This window comes from Rana temporaria, chromosome 10, assembly GCF_905171775.1.
Source record: "Rana temporaria chromosome 10, aRanTem1.1, whole genome shotgun sequence".
Classification (NCBI taxonomy): Eukaryota; Metazoa; Chordata; class Amphibia; order Anura; family Ranidae; genus Rana; species Rana temporaria.
In genome coordinates this window covers 39570778-39588035 of record NC_053498.1, presented here as the reverse complement: position 1 = coordinate 39588035, position 17258 = coordinate 39570778, and the positions used below count along the sequence as shown (strand labels likewise).

The window sequence follows — 17258 nt, the reverse complement described above, 5'->3', positions numbered from 1 at the left end:
AGAAGTCTGCCAAGCAAAATAGGTGAGTTGGAAGCTCTGGTGCATCAGGAGAGCTATGATGTAATCAGTATTGCTAAAACTTGGCTTCATTCATTCCCCACATGACTGGGCTATTAATATTCCTGGCTATGCACTCTTTTGGAAAGACAGGGTAAAAAGGAAAGGTAGAGGGGTCTGTCTCTATGTGAGAAGTGATCTTAAAGCGAGTGTGAAAAAGGACATGGTGGATGGAGAGTGTGATGAGTCTGAAGTATTATGGGTGGATCTGCATACAGATGTATATAGTTCAAAGTTAATCATTGGAGTTTGTTATAGACCACCCAATGTTAATGAGGAGGTGGAGACTCAGCTCCTTGCACAGATGGAAAGGGCTGCAAGGGCTGGGACGGTGATAATAATGGGGGATCTTAACTACCCAAAAATTAACTAGAGTAATGGCACTGCTGGGACAGTTAAAGGGCAACAATTTATAAACCTATTGCAGGACAATTTTATGGTCCAGCTTATTGAGGCCCCAACTAGAAATGATGCTCCGTTGGACCTGGTAATCTCAAACAATGCAGATCGTATTACTAATGTTCAGATAAAAGAACACCTGGGAAGCAGTGACTATAACATGATTTAATTTGATGTTAGCTGTAAGCAAAAACCACATACGGGAAAGATCAAAACACTTAATTTCAAGAGAGCAAATTTTCCAAGGATGAGGGCTGCTCTCCAGGACTTAGACTGGGAGGGAATATTGGCATCAATGGGCACAGAACAGAAATGTGAATTCCTCAAAAAGACTGTTTGTGAACTCACTGCAAAGTATATTCCCATGGGCAATACATTTAAAAGGCTAAAAATAAAACCTTTGTGGCTCACGGCCAAAGTTAAAAAAGCTATAAACTATATGAAAACAGCTTTTTAAAAAATATAAAAATGAAGCAACACTAGTGTCGTTTAAATGTTACAAAGAATATAACAGGATATGTAAAAATGAAATCAAGGACGCAAAAATTCAAAATGAACGACAGATTGCAAAAGATAGGGCAAACCCAAAAAAAAACCTTCAAATATATTAATAGTAAAAAGGTGAAGTCTGAGCCCTTTACAAAATAATCTAGAGTGGGTGACTTGGGACAAAGAGAAGGCTAATTTATTAAATACTTTCTTCAGCTCTGTGTATACAAAGGAGCATGGGGGAGCTCTTGTCCACAATGGGGGTGGTAGTGACAAAGCCCCAAATGATACACAATGGCTCAAAAGTGATATGGTCCAGAAATATTTAGACAGAATAAAGGTGGATAAAGCACCTGGGCCTGATGGCATACACCCACGGATCCTAAAAGAATTGAGCTCTGTAATTTCAAAGCCATTGTATCAAATTTTTAGGGACTCATTAATGACAGGAATATTACCACTGGATTGACGCAGGGCCAATGTAGTGCCCATATTTAAAAAGGGAACAAAGTCTTTACCAAGTAACTATAGACCTGTTAGTTTAACTTCTATAGCTGGGAAGAGAGATTATTAAAAGACCACATAGACGAGTTCTTGAGGGAAAAAAACTATTTAAGCAACAGACAGCATGGATTCATGAAAGACAGAAGTTGTCAGACAAACCTGATTTCTTTTTATGAAGAGGTAAGTAAAACCTTGGACAGAGGTGTGGCTGTGGACGTGGTATACCTGGATTTTGCAAAAGTGTTCGATACAGTTCCCCACACACGGCTCATGTGTAAGGTAAAGTCTACAGGATTGGAAATATCAGTTCGCAAATGGATAGAAAACTGTCTAAAAGATAGAATTCAGAGAGTAGTGGTTAATGATTCATACTCTGAATGGTCTAAGGTTAACAGCTGCAGTGCTGATGTACCACAAGGTTCAGTGTTGGGAATCGGGATCCTTAATTTTTAATATCCTTATAATAGATATTGGGTCTGAGATCAAAAGTAACATTTCTGTCTTTGCAGATGACACCAAGCTATGCAGTGGAATAACGTCTTTACAGGATGTCGCCAATTTACAAGCTGACCTCAATGCTCTGTCTAATTGGGCGACTAAGTGGCAGATGAGGTTTAATGTTGATAAATGTAAAGTTATGCACTTGGGGGCTAAGAATATGCATGCGTCATACATACTAGGGGGGGAGTACAACTAGAGGGATCCGTAGTGGAGAAGGATCTGGGGGTCTTGGTAGATCATAAGCTCAATAATAACATGCAATGCCAAGCTGCGGATTGCAAAGCGAGCAAAGTCCTTTCTTGTATTAAGAGAGGTATGGACTCCAGAGAGAGAGATATAATTTTGCCCCTGTACAAATCATTAGTAAGACCTCATCTGGAATATGCAGTTCAGTTTTGGGCTCCAGTTCTCAAGAAGGATATTGGGGAACTGGAGAAAGTGCAGAGAAGGGCAATCAAACTGATAAGAGGCATGGAGGAGCTCAGCTATGAGGAAAGATTAGAGGAACTGAATTTATTCACTCTTGAGAAGAGGAGATTAAGGGGAGATATAATCAACATGTACAAATATATAAGGGGTCCATATAGTGAACTTGGTGTTGAGTTATTCACTTTACGGTCAACACTGAGGACAAGGGGTCACTCTTTACGTCTAGAGGAAAAGAGATTTCACCTCCAAATATGGAAAGGTTTCTTCACAGTAAGAGCTGTGAAAATGTGGAATAGACTCCCTGCAGAGGTGGTTCTGGCCAGCTCAGTAAAGTGCTTTAAGAAAGGTCTGGATACTTTCCTAAATGTACATAATATAACTGGGTACTAACATTTATAGGTAAAGTTGATCCAGGGAATATCCGATTGCCTCATTAGGGATCAGGAAGGAATTTTTTTCCCCTGCAAATTGGATCATGCTTTGCTGTTTTTTTTTGCCTTCCTCTGGATCAGTGGTCTCCAAACTGCGGCCCGAGGGCCGGATGCGGCCCTTTGCTTGCGTTTATCTGGCCCTTGGGGCAGTATCCCTCCCACTGATACGAGACACTATTCTGACATCTGACACCGAAAGTGGAGCACCATTTCTCCCACTGACACCACTTATGGAGCACTATTCCTCCCTATGATACAAACGTTGGGGCACTATTTCTCCCCCTAATACCATATGTTAATTCTCACTGATGCCAGGAAAATTACCACCCCCCGCTTGCCAAAGTCCGGCCCTCCAAGAGTCTGAAGGACAATAAATCGGCCCTTTGTTTATAATGTTTGGATTCTTTCCTAAATGTACAGAATATAACTGAGTACTAAGATTTGTAGGTATAGTTGATCCAGGGTAAATCCGATTGCCTCTCGGGGGATCAGGAAGGAATTTTTTCCCCTGCTGTAGCAAATTGGATCATGCTCCGCTGGGGTTTTTTGCCTTCCTCTGGATCAACTGTGGGTATGGAGTTGGGTGTATAGGATTTTACTGTGTTTTTTTTATTTTGTTTTTTGTGGTTGAACTGGATGGACTTGTGTCTTTTTTCAACCTGACTAACTATGTAACTATAACTATGTAACCCCTGCTCTGGATCAACTGTGGGTATAGATTCGGGTATATGTGATTGTACGATATTATTATTTTATTTCTTATGATTGAACTTGATGGACTTGTGTCTTTTTTCAACCTGACTAACTATGTAACTCTGAAAATTACAGGCATGATTCATAGAGGCAGAGGCATGATGAGATTTGTAGTTTCACCACAGCTGGAGTGCCGAGGTTGCCTACTACCCCTGAACTAAAAGATGGAAACATGCTTGGCAGTTTCGGTATGAGTTTGCATAGCGGGGGGACCTGTGGTTTGTCTGAAATTTTTGGAAAATAAGATCTCGGAGCCTGCTGTATTTCTTCTTGTAGGAAAATCCCTGCGGACCTGAAATCCAGGATCAGGACAAGTACTCCAAACATTAAATTGGGTCAAGAAATAACTTTTGTAGATCCAAGAGCCGTCTGAAGCACCTCAGAGAGCATACAATTATCAGCGGACTGGTCTGTATGTCTAGAGTAGATGCTGCTTTGATAATCAGATTGTCTATTTTAACAATCATCTTAATGCCCCTAGTTCTCAACTGAGCAAGAATTAGAATCAGAACCTTTTTCAGGGAGGCAAACATGGCGAGAGTACCACAGTCCAGGAGTTCTGACCCAATACAGCAAAAAGCAGACAGCATCGATGACCAGGGAAAACAGGAAAAATAAAAGGTAGCTAGTTTTACCAGTTCCTGATCATTACTCTGAGACCAAGAGCAGTCAGTAATAGCTTAGTTTTAGAGCAATAGACAACCACAGGTACTCATACATGTGGCAGCACAGCATAAGGCCCAATCCATGATGCCACATATATGCATACACCTGAACTTGATTGTTAATGTGGGGAAACTGGCAAACCATTGACGATAGAGCAGATCACTTCTTAACCAAATTCTTGGAAGGTATATCCTATATGGGTGGAAAACCAATGAAGATAATTAGGGAACACCCTAGCAGAGCAGGGTCAATAACCATCTGCTCAAGGCTGTCCATGGCTTCTATCTTCCAAGAGCAAACCTCTGACCAATTTCCTTCACTTCAGGGGGAAAAATCCACACCAGACTTGTGTATCTTAGCCAATGCACCTGGAGAAGCAGGTGGGATTACATGCTATTACTCTGAAACAGAGTGCCAATCAGTTGTGGGTACTTTCAACATAAAGAGTGGTCTGAGCAGGGAGCTGGGGACCTAACACTGGACAGTTATACACAGACTCTGTAAATATGTGGATCAGGTAATCCGTATGACACAAACAAAACAGAACAACACTGCAGTGACTATCCAAATCTGGGAGTCCAGAATTTTCATGTAAGATCTGAAAAGCCAATGCAATGAATATATGAATCGAAAGTTCAGTCTGATACTGTGAAAACAGCTGCAGTGCTGAATTTCCAGTAGTTCATGGCAGAAGAATCTTCAGCTTAAAAGCCTTCTACCTCTTCAGGTCACTAAAGCTAAATTAGGCTTGAATTAAGTAGATGGGCAAAAGCACTTTGTTTTGTCAAGTGTCTGTCTGCTAGAGGTGGCAGCTTTACCCATCATTACAAGACTGATGCCGCGTACACACGATCGTTTTTCGGCATGAAAAAAAAACGACGTTTTTAAAAACGTAATTTAAAATGATCATGTGTGGGCTTCACATCGTTTTTCGGCTTCTGAAAAACGACAAAAAAAAAATTGGAACATGCTGCATTTTTTCACATTGTTTTTCGTGTTGTTAAAAACGATCATGTCTGGGCAAAAACAATGTTTTAAACCTGCGCATGCCCAGAAGCAAGTTATGAGACGGGTTCAGGTAAAGCTATTATTCATAATGGAGTAAGCACATTCATCACGCTGTAACAGACAAAAAAACGCGAATCGTCTTTTACTAACAAGGAATCAGCTAAAAGCAGCCCAAAGGCGAATAGAACTTCCCCTTTAGAGTGCCGTCGTATGTGGTGTACGTCACCGCGCTTTGTTCATCATTTTTCAAAAACGATGGTGTGTGGGCAACATCGTTTTTAATGATAAAGTTGGAAAAACTTTGTTTTTTGGACATGCTGAAAAACGTTGTTTTTTTTCATGCCGAAAAACGATCGTGTGTACGCGGCATGACTGACTGTATCAATTAAATGCTGGCAAAAAATACAAGGTGCACTGCTGTGTTTTATATTTAGATCTTGTACTGACAGCAAACCAAGATAATCTGATCACTGACATCAGAACTGGGACTGGTGCTAGGGCACCTGGATGACAAATGATGTGGTTGCCAAGGAGAATGGCTACATGTCTGTAATATTAAACACATTTGAGATCCTATGGAAAACTAAAGATCTAATTTTTGGTATTTTAACAGTTTTTATTTTAATCTGGAAAACACAATATTAGTAAATAGATAGTGGAATTATGTGACTATGAATAAAGTTTTGGATAATATTAGAACCATTTATACAATGAGATTTTCTGTGTTTTTTAGGACTGCTATATACAATAGTCATGATGAGCATAGTTTATTACAGAACGTTTACCTCTATGGTGGATGCTTTCAAAAGTGCTATCTGATCCTCTCGAGACAATTCCAAAAACCCAGGAACCTGTTTGGCAAAATCCACAATCTCCTGCACAGAAATGATGGCTAACTCAGTAAAGTGAGCAAAGCGTTGTTGGCGAGCTTCTCTGCTGTTGGGGTCATTGGCGAGAGGCCATGGCTGAAAAGAGAGAAATCAACAGTAGGAGAAATGTAAGATCAGCTATACTGAATGAAATGAGGATATGAAAGTGATAGAACATTGTCTCATGAGCTCAATATGCATGTGACAAACGCTGTTTACTGGTGACAAATAGCGTGTCTGAGCAGGACTGGAGCTATTTAAAAGGTGTCTAACACTTAACATGTTTTTCTTTGTCTATTTGAATGCAAATGTACAGTACGTTAAATACAGTTTTATGTTACCACAATGTACAAGTTATGCACAAAGTTATGCATAAAGTCTGGTTTGCATCCGCTTCCCTTCATTGTGCTTCCACATAATCATTTTTGGACTTTAGATACTTAGGAAATTTCTGTAGATATTGTATTCCACCCAAAACTTTAACATATCCATGGTGATTAGCCCACACCATCAGAACACTATGTAGCAGACATTATTGTGCCAGGTAGACAGACAGATTTCTGTAAAGTTATAATTGTTGTTTTTTTTAACATCCTTTAAAATCCTTTTCTCCAGCAAATAATTGGGAGGCTCAGTCTAACTTCCATTGATGGGTACAGCTGCAGCTTCAAAAAATTTGAACACTAGGCAAAATGAAAGGACACAACCCCTTCTAGTAGATAAAATTACTGCATGTAGTAACAAGACCAGGAATGGCATGCAGTTAGTAGTAACAAGTTAACCTATGGCATCACCTCTGAACTGTGGCAAAAGGCCAACAACAAGAAAAGGGGGACCATATGGTAGCGGAATATATGTCCCTTCCCAATGGACAGGATCGAGAAAAAAATATTTTATGAATCTTTTTCTTTCATTATTCTTTGGGGGCTACATATACTACTACTATTACTACCACTGATGCCTAAAAGCTGTCCCATAGAAGAAGAGCAAAAAATAAATAAGTGTCAACCCCCAAGATTATGACATGACTGGACACCACTGCTGGTTACAGGACCTTGTGTTGAATTTGAACACATGTCTAGTATACCTTGAGAAACTGGCATCTGGTGCAGAAAGCCCCATAATGCATTCACTCCCTAGCAGTGAATGCATAGGCTCCTGTCCCTTCAGGGAATAGGCCTGCAATATATTCAGAGTGAATACATTGAAAAATGGATAAACTGGATATCTCTTATGTGGACCACCAAGAATGACAAAGAGTCTTCTAAAGGGAAGCTGTATGCAGAACAAATTCTGGGCAAAAAAGTAAAATTATATGTCTTCATTAATGTGAAAAGAGGAAACTACCTTATCCCAGGTACCAAGATAGTCCATTCATTCTCTTTTGGGGGCACAGTGGAGGAGCCCCAAAAACCCTTTCCATGGCTACCTTATGCAGGTAGGGCCTAAGCTTTAACCTTGACCTTACAAAGAGAAGGCAACTTGCAAGTAGAGCTGCACAATTAATCGCTAAAAAATCGTGATCTCCATTCAACCCCCCTGACAATCTCCAATGCAGAGTTTGCCGATTCTTTCATATAACAAGTAGAGAGAATTTATATGCTCACTCAGCTGTCAAAAGAAAAAGTCTGGGCAGTCTGCCAAATTTAGATCAAAGGGATAAACTTCTGTGTGTGTAAACAAAAGTCTGGGCAGTCTGCCAAGTTTTTTTAACATGAAACATTGTATCTAACTTCCTTCATAGTGTGTGTAAATGCAGTAAGTTTAACCACTTAAAGGGTTTGTAAAGGAATTTTTTTTATTTTTTAAAAATAACAAACATGTTATACTTACCTCCATTGTGCAGCTCGTTTTGCACAGTGTGGCCCCGATCCACCTCTTCTGCGGTCCTTTGGCAGCTGTCTCTGGTCCTCCCCGCAAGAACTCCACACATTCATGCGAGAGAGTTTGCATGGTGTGGAGTCCTTGCGGGCGCGCTCCCGTGATACAGCCGATGGCCATAGCCGCCGACTGTATCACTTGGCCCCGCCCCCGTGTCATTGGTTGTGATTGACAGCAGCGCGAGCCAATGGCTGCGCTGCTTCAATCGACCAATGAATGAGCCGGGAATCCGGCTAAGATGCCAGCGTGTTCACAGCGCGGGACTTTTGAGGGGTCAGGTAAGTAAACGGGGCAGCTGGGGAGGCTGGTATTCTCTGAAGTTTTTTCACCTTAATGCATAAAATGCATTAAAGTGGAGGTTCCACCTGAAAAAAAATATTCCACCAAAAATCTAAAAAAAAAAAAAAAAAAAGAAGGTTTACTCACCCTAAATAGCTGTTGCTATGCGGAAGTGCCGAATCTGCCTCTTCATCCTCCGCGGTGGATTCTCTTCCTCCTCCTACACTGGGTGTCTTCTTGTGAATGGGGCGCGCTGCATTCTGAAAACTGTGTGTGTCCCAGAAAGCAGCCGGCCCATTCACAAAGCGCCGCGCTGCTCGCGCATGCGCAGTAGGAAACGGGCAGTGAAGCCGTACGGCTTCACTGCCTGTTTCCCTTACTGTGGATGGCGGCGCTTGGAGCTGCTAGGATTGAGGATCGGCCTCGGCGGGGGCCAACATCGCTGGCGGCTAGGACAGGTAAGTGTCCTTATTAAAAGTCAGCAGCTACAGTGTTAGTAGCTGCTGACTTTTAATTTTTTAGTCATGGAACAACCGCTTTAAGGTGAAAAAACTTTTACCTTTACAACCCCTTTAACCACTTAACATCCGCCCGCCATTAAATGATGGCGGGCGGAATGCTCTATTGTTCCGACAGGACGTCATATGACGTCCTGTCTTTTAAAGCCTCTAGGGCGCGCCGCCGGTGGCGCGCGCACCCGTCCCGTCACTGGGAACACAGTGCGCGTGCCCGGCGGCCACGATGGCCGCCGGGCACCCGCGATTGCCCAGTAACTGTGCAGGGACGTGGAGCTCCATGTGTAAACACAGAGCTCCACGTCCTGTCAGGGAGAGAGGAGACCGATCTGTGTCTCTTGTACATAGGGACACAGATCGGTCACCTCCCCCAGTTACCCTCCTCCCCCCACAGTTAGAACACACCCAGGATACACATTTAACCCCTTCCCCGCCCCCTAGTGGTTAACCCCTTCCCTGCCACTCACATTTATACAGTAATCAATGCATATTTATAGGACTGTTCACTGTATAAATGTGAATGGTCCCAAAAATGTGTCAAGTGTCCGATGTGTCCGCTATAATGTCGCAGTCCCGAAAAAAAACGCAGATCCCCGCCATTACTAGTAAAAAAAAAAATCATTCTGTCCCCTATTTTGTAGGCAATATAACTTTTGCGCAAACCAGGTTATTGCGATTTTTTTTTTACCAAAAATATGTAGAAGAATACGTATCGGCCTAAACTGAGAAAAAAATATATATTTAAAAAAATAATTGGATATTTATTATAGCAAAAAGTAAAAAAGTGTTTTTTTTTCAAAATTCACGCTCTTTTTTTTGTTTATAGCCCAAAAAATAAAAACCGCACAGGCGATCAAATACCACCAAAAGAAAGCTCTATTTGTGGGGAAAAAAGGACGTCAATTTTGTTTGGGAGCCACGTCGAACGACCGCGCAATTGTCAGTTAAAGCGACGCAGTGCCGGAAGCTAAAATCTCGTCTGGGCAGGAAGGGGGTGTATGTGCACAGTAGGCAAGTGGTTAAAGTCCAAATCTTTTTCTGACACTTGTTTCTCAAGTTAAAATCAATATTTTTTGCTAGAAAATTACTTGGAACCCACAAACATTATATACGTATTTTAGCAGAGACCCTAGGGAATAAAATGGGAATTGCTGCAATATTTTATGTCACATTGTATTTGCCCAGTGGTCTTCAAATTCAATTTTTTGGGGAAAACCTCAATTAATAAAAACAAAACAAAAAAAAACAGTAAAGTCAGCCCAATTTTTTTGTTTTAATGTGAAAGATGATGTTACGCCGCGAGAATCGTGATCTATCTTCTAAGCAAAAAAATTGCGATTCTCATTTTAGCCAGAATCGTGAAGCTCCACTTGCAAGCAAAGTTTCCAGATTTCAGATTATGTCACAAGAGGTACCTCCTCAAGAGGTAGTTAAAAAAAAGAGTAAGCCCTGAAGCACCGAATGTACCAAAATTAAGGTTCCCTTGAGCCATGTTAGTCCTAACAGGGGAACTATGTGATCCAGGGTTGTTGAAACAAGATTGCTAGGGCAGATATCAGTCACTCAGGCCCCATACACACCATAGAATCTATCCGCAGATAAATCCCATCAAATGGGTTTCTGCGGATAGATTCTATGGTGTGTACACTCCGTCGGATATTTATCCGCGGATAAATCTCCCCTGGGATGGATTTCCAGCAGATGGATATTTGCTGACATGCTCAACAAATCCATCTGCTGAAATCCATTCCAACGGATGGATCCGCTCGTCTGTACAGACTTACCGGATCCATCCGTCCAAAGGGATTCCCCGCACGCGTCGTAATGATTTGACGCATGCGTGGAATTCCTTATATGACAGCGTCGCGCCCGTCGCCGCGTCATAATAGCGGCGACGGCGCGACACGTCATCAGCAGAGGATTTCAGCGCGGATTTCAATACGATGGTGTGTACACGCCATCGCATAGAAATCTTCTGAAATCCTCGAGAGGATTTATCCGCGGATACGGTCCGCTGGACCGTATCTGCGGATAAATCCTCTCGTGTGTATGGGGCCTCAGTGGTGCTTCGTTCCAGGCATTAATTTGTGTCCTTCTGTAAAATAGCCAGGATATTAGCAACTGAAAATGTCCTAGGGTCAAGTCTCAACAACTGGGCCTCAACACCCATGCAATTAAAGTCAGTGACTAAGAAGCAAAATGCAGAATTTGACCTTGAAACAGAATGTTGGGTGAAGCCAGAGGAGGCAATGAAGTATCTGTTACCAGATGACTAGTCAAACAGAAAATGGAGGAAAAGAAACTGCGCTAAAAGACACTAAAAACGAATAACTGCAGAAATGTATCGCAGTTATTCAATTGGGAGCTGCGATTAACATGTAAACAAAAATACAAGAGCAAAACTATAGAAGACAAATAAATCCCTGTGACCATTTAATGTTGAATGGAAATAAATTAGCAAAATAAATCACCAGTAAATGAGTGACCCATACATAAATCAATAATGTGATGAATCCCAAAAATTGCCCAAAATTATAAACATAACACAAAATAATAAATATAAGAAATTTGCAAAATGTATATAAGAAAATGTCCTTCAAACTGTTGATAAAGAAACCAAAAAATTGTATCCATAAATTACATATAAGCTCCAAATAATATACTGAACACCAGTGCTCTGTGGGAAACGTCCATATAATTGTGAGATGTCGTATCCAAAGAAACAATCGTGTTGAATCCACCACCAATCGGCAGAAACTAAGAAATGCCATAAAAACAGCTGCCTGCACTTCCCACAATGTGAAAAAAACTAAAATATATATATAGTGTGTCGCGCTACTAATACTAATTAATAAAACCTGTGCTATAAAAAAATATAAGTTTAAATGCGTAGCATAAAAACGTGACTTGCAATATATAAATATAAACAATATAAAGTGCTTGTGGTCCGTGAATCACACACAGTCCTTAATAATATAAAATGATGATGTATGGTATAAAACAGCAAAAGTCCATAAAAAAAATGAATAAGGTGTCTTCATGCAGAGTGCACTCCTCCCCCACTGGCTGTACCCTCACCTTAAGGGCTTAAAAAACTAAGCCTATAGTAGTAATCAGCAGCTGGCCGGGATCTTCCTTTTGCCTCCTTTTACTATATATACTGACTGCTGTATGCTGATGCTCCACACTGGTCATCTCCTGCTCCTGATAGTAGCCCAGCTTTTAAAGGGGGCACCGATTTCTCCAGGTCACTTCCACCAAGCCTCCTCGTATATATCATATATGGAAAGTGATAGAGGCATACAATAGTGTGATACTGTTTAAAAAAATGTTTAATATGTAAAAATGCTCTATACACATTCAACTCACATTTACATAATCAGATAATCGTGTATAAAGTGCTGTAGTACTGGGGGGGGCGGGGGTAGTGTCAACTGAATCCCGGATCTGCAGCCCCGGTTTCACGGCGTTCAATGCGTCCTATACCTCCTTTCCAGACCACTTCCTGCTTCTCACACGTCAGACCTGTGAGAAGCATCTTTTCTGTAACTGTAACTGTTGGGATCCTGTCTGTTCGATGCTATATTTAATAAAAAAAAAAAATGTGTTTTGTTTTGGTGTGTGGGCTGCTTGTTTGGTGGTGTTAGACCCCTTTCACACTGGAGCGGTTTGCAGGCGCTATTGCGCTAAAAATAGCGCCTGCAAACTGACCCTAAACAGCTGCTGCTGTGTCTCCAGTGTGCAAGCCGTGCGCTAGCAGGACGGTAAAAAAAGTCCTGCTAGCCGCATCTTTGGATCAGTGAAAGAGCGGTGTGTATACCGCTCCTGCCCATTGAAATCAATGGGACACCGCGGCTATACCGCCGGCAATGTGCCTCTGCCAAGGCACTTTGCAGCAGTTTTTAACCCTTTATCGGCTGCTAGCGGGGGGGTAAAACCACCCCCGTTAGCGGCCAAATAGCGCCGCAAAATTGGCAGTAAATCACTGCTAAAAATAGCTGCGCTTTTCTGCCGCCGCTGCTTCCGCCCCAGTGTGAAAGGGGCCTGGGGGCCTTAGTATGTTTACGTCTTAGTAAAAAAGTGCAACACAAGGCCTAGTAGCACAACTCAGCGCCTTGGAATGCGGTACAATCTGATGTCTGATTAAAAATCAGCCTAAAATGTATCATATGGGACAGCTTAATATCTCAATATGTCAAACACTAAAATCGCAAACTATGTTATCATGCTCAAATAACAGAACAAAATAATAACTGTGTGGTCAGCAGCTATTTAAATACAATGTCAGTTGACACCGTAGCAAAATATGTATGAGTGATCAAATAAACAGAACAAAAAAGTTCGAAATGAAAAACAGCGCTAAATATTGGTTAAATGTATGTCCAATTACATAAAGTGCATTCGTTAGGTGCCGGTTTTAAATTTCAGATGTGCAGATAGTCCATAGTAGATCCTACACCTTTTCCCAGACAAGTCACCACGCGTGGGGCACACTCCCCTTTGGGGTATTCACTCACCAGAAAGTAAGATAATATGGGCATTGAAAGGTATCTTTACATCGGATCATCCGTTCCAAGATGGGGGTCAGTGAGGGTAAAGCTCCATATAAAATATAAGAGGATGCCAAAACATAGTGTGAACCCGTTTATTTATAAAAATGCAGAAATCCCCTCACATAGGATCCCCGCTCAAAATGCACGTACCATACAGTAGATGACAATACACGTGTTGGGTAAGTGCAAGTAGATTCCGACCAGTGTCCGTATCCCCAGAGATTCGATCCACACTCGAAACGCCGAGTCTCTTCCTGGATAGGACGCCAGTGGAGCGCACAGATGGAGCGCACTCGTCACTTCCGGATCGCCGCTGTAGTCCCGCCCTGACCGGTTTCGTTGTCCAATCAACTTCCACAGAGGGCGTGGGACAGCGGTATCAGTGCCCTTATTATATAGAGCTCACCATCCACTCAGTGAAAGGGAGCGGCGCATTGTTTAACAGCAATCATGGTAAAACCTGCCCTGAAGGCGGGAGTCAAAGACTATGTATATTATACAGCGCCGAGGACATAAAGATATCTTGCACAAAAACAATCTCCAAACTATATCGGCACATAATGTATGCCTCAATGTTGCGGAGAGGGTATGTGGTTTAATGGGAATAATATAATAGACCAAATAATATGTTTAATAGGATAGCTACACTGGGGTCACAGGTCATTAGTCGGAACCTCTTCCTGCAAGCATAATTGATATAAACACATAATAAAAACGAAAAATGGAGACCTTGAAAAACATTCAATCTGTGTAACTACAGTATGTTCAGATCTCCACTATAGTATTATATATATAAATAATATATATATAAGGAAATTGTCATAACAGCAAAAATACAGTATATTAATAGATAAAAACCAGATAGTTAAAAAATATATCTATATATATATAAACCTAATAGTCACTTGTTCCTTAAAGAGGAAAACAATATAGTGGTTAGTCCTTAGGTTGAATAATTAAAATCATCATAAAATATATATATATATATATGTAACACAGATAATAAAATGTATCACTGATGGGTTCGATAACTGTAGTAATGATACACCATATATTGATATATATTAAAAAGTAAAATATATATATATATAATCATAAATAAAATGACTACATGTATAAAAAGGAAAGATGTCTAAAAATTATTATAGATAAAGAAAAGGTACCAATGATAGAAACTGGGAAATATAAGAAATTAAAAATCACTTATAAAGCAGTTAATATCTAGTTCTATGTTTAAACCTCTCGGAGCAAGAGTATCGAGACAATGGATCCATTTCGTTTCAAGTTTAGATAACTCTCTTATGCGGTTACAACCCCTCCAATTTGGGCTGAGATGTTTACGTCTTGTTTTTTTTTTTTTTAATGTGTGCATACATGTATCAAAAAATTGGCATTGATAGCGAATATTATATTTAGGCAACTTTCAGTTCTTTATTTTGTGAAAATACAAGTGGGAATGGGAAATATAAAACTTGGCTAACTTAAGGATATTTAGGCCATGGTCAATAAGCATAATTATTCCCTTTCCTTTCCTTTCTCTTTGTATTATTGTTTTACAATGCCATTTTTTTCAATAAAAATATATTAAAATGAAATACGTGGCTGATCCTGCCTGGCTATGCCCTCCCCTCTGTAAACTGACCACAGTGTATCATGGCTGCTGAGCCAGGGTCAGTTTATGTGCCTCCATCATCCACAGGCCTGCTCTGTCCTCTTCTGTCCTCTCTCCCCTCCCTGCCTGTCAGCTCCGTGTCCATGCCACTCTGCTCCCCACCCCCTCCACTCCTGCTGTTTAAATTATGGTTAACATTACACTATCCTCTCTATGTATTCCTGTAATGTGCCCTGTGTCTATGTCTTTTAAAAATAATGCTGCTATATACCTGTTTAGGAGCACTGATTGGCGGTCACATGATCCGCCGCCTCGCTCTCCTTTCTCGTATGGCAGCGGCCAGGGCCACCTCTCTGACATCAGTGGGGGTCCTTGGCCTCCCCCGCTGCAGCTGTTGAGCCGAGAGAGGAGAGAGCAGGCGGATCACGTTAGCGCCAATCTGCACTCTGAAACAGGTATATAGCAGGATTATTTTTATAAGACATAGACACAGGGCACATTGCAGGAATACATACAGAGGATGGTGTAATTTTAACTTAGTGGGTTAACAACACCTTTAACTCTGCTACACTATCAAACAGTTCTGCATTCTGGGCCGCTCTCTCGCACACCTTTCAATTTGGGACTAGCGGCTGTGTTTGTAGAGGAATTGTGTCCTCATACACTAATATAAGCCGCCTGCTTGCAGAACCTGGTGGTTCACGCCGCATAAACAAGGCCCATTTAAAGACTACTCTTGATGTATGTCTGTTGCACCATGTAATTGTATTAAAAATGATCTGGTGTTCCTGTTTGTGTAAAATACTGTACCTAGTGTTCGTGCCAGTTCCCTTGCTTTACTATTACAAACTGACCACACTAGGCATGAGGGCACATCCATCCCAGCATGCTCAGTTTTCATGCTTGCTGAGAGCATAACCTTCCTGTCCTCCAGTGGCCAAGACTTGTGGTGACACACCCTCCCGCACAATTATTCTCTGGTAAGATCAGTATTTTGCCGACTTTCCACCCCCAGCACTTCAATTCCCTTATACATTCAATGAATGAGTATCTGCCTTCAGGGGATCAGGACAGTCTTTTTTTCCACTGCTGGAGCAAATTGGTCCATGCTTTATAGGGGTTTTTGCCTTTCTCTGGATTCACTGTGGGTATAGGGTTCTGTATATGGAGGCTTTCTATATTCTATATTCTGTTTTATTTCTTTATTTTTTATTTTGGTTGAACTAGATGGACTTGTGCTTTTTTTTTTTCAATCTAACTTTAAATGCATAAACTTAGGAGCTAGGGGGGTCTACTTGAGGATTCTGTAAAGAAACTGTAGCTGTCCATGAAATCAAGAATATTTTTATTTTTTATATATAACTAGCATAAATGTACCTGTTCCAAAATGGGCAAACAAAAAACAGCGAAGAAGAAATGTTGTGGCTTACAGTGTGTTCCGAAAAGTAGTGTGTGGGGTATGGCAGCAAGCAGTTTGTGCAGAAGAGCATAGATGGTATGACAAGGGGCAGTATAAGCAGGTGTCATGACAGCAAGAACAATGAGGAGGGTATGACAAGAGGCAGTCTGTGCAGGTGAGAAAATGTGGATGGTAAGAGAGAGGATAGTACATGAAGGAAAGGCGTGTGAAGGGTATAACGGGTGACAGGTACTCTTTATGTAGGCGGGTGCGCAGAGGACACAACCGACAACAGAATCTCCATAGTAACTCTACGGGTGATGTCACATCCCATTATTTTCACAACTGTTGTCGGCCGTGTCCTCTGCAGAGCTTCCGCCACTGGGGACCAGACCGGAGCGGCTTAAAAAAAATAAATATATATATATAACAATCTCTTCTTTACAGGGCTAGATAGGTTAGTGTTAGATCGTGGATGTCTATAGATGTAGTGATTTTAGTGTTAGGGTAAACTTATACTTTAAATCATGAGCAGAGAGTGAGTCCCTGTTCTGTTGCTAAAAAGGCTTAGAGCACATGCACAATGAAGTGAGTTCTGTGAGTGAGGCCTTAAGGTTTACTTGCCAACAGTTGCCCCACCCAACCCCAACAATGCCCCATCCATAATCCCTAAACACGCCCTCATAAATGATCTCATGAAATGAAACTTAATATTTTATTTTTGTAACTTATTTCTGCAAAAAACATTTAACAACTTTATCAGTGCCCATAAACACAGCGTGACTAGTGCCCGTCAATACAGTCTCATCTGTGCCCATCAATACAGCCTCACCTGTGCCCGTTAGTACAGTTACATAGTTACATAGTTCGTCAGGTTGAAAAAAGTCCATCCAGTTCAACCACAAAAAAAAAA

The 17258-nt window shown here is 41.2% G+C and overlaps 1 protein-coding gene across 3 annotated transcripts in view; it reads right to left on the bottom strand.

The window, feature by feature from the left end:
* The window catches only part of NR1H2 (nuclear receptor subfamily 1 group H member 2), a 227280-nt gene that overhangs the window by 59672 nt on the left and 150350 nt on the right, over nucleotides 1-17258 (bottom strand). For all 3 annotated transcript variants that reach the window (XM_040327571.1, XM_040327569.1, XM_040327570.1), the window contains exon 7: nucleotides 6023-6202. In XM_040327571.1, the coding sequence (XP_040183505.1) occupies nucleotides 6023-6202 (180 nt within the window). The remainder of the gene's footprint in view (nucleotides 1-6022; nucleotides 6203-17258) is intronic.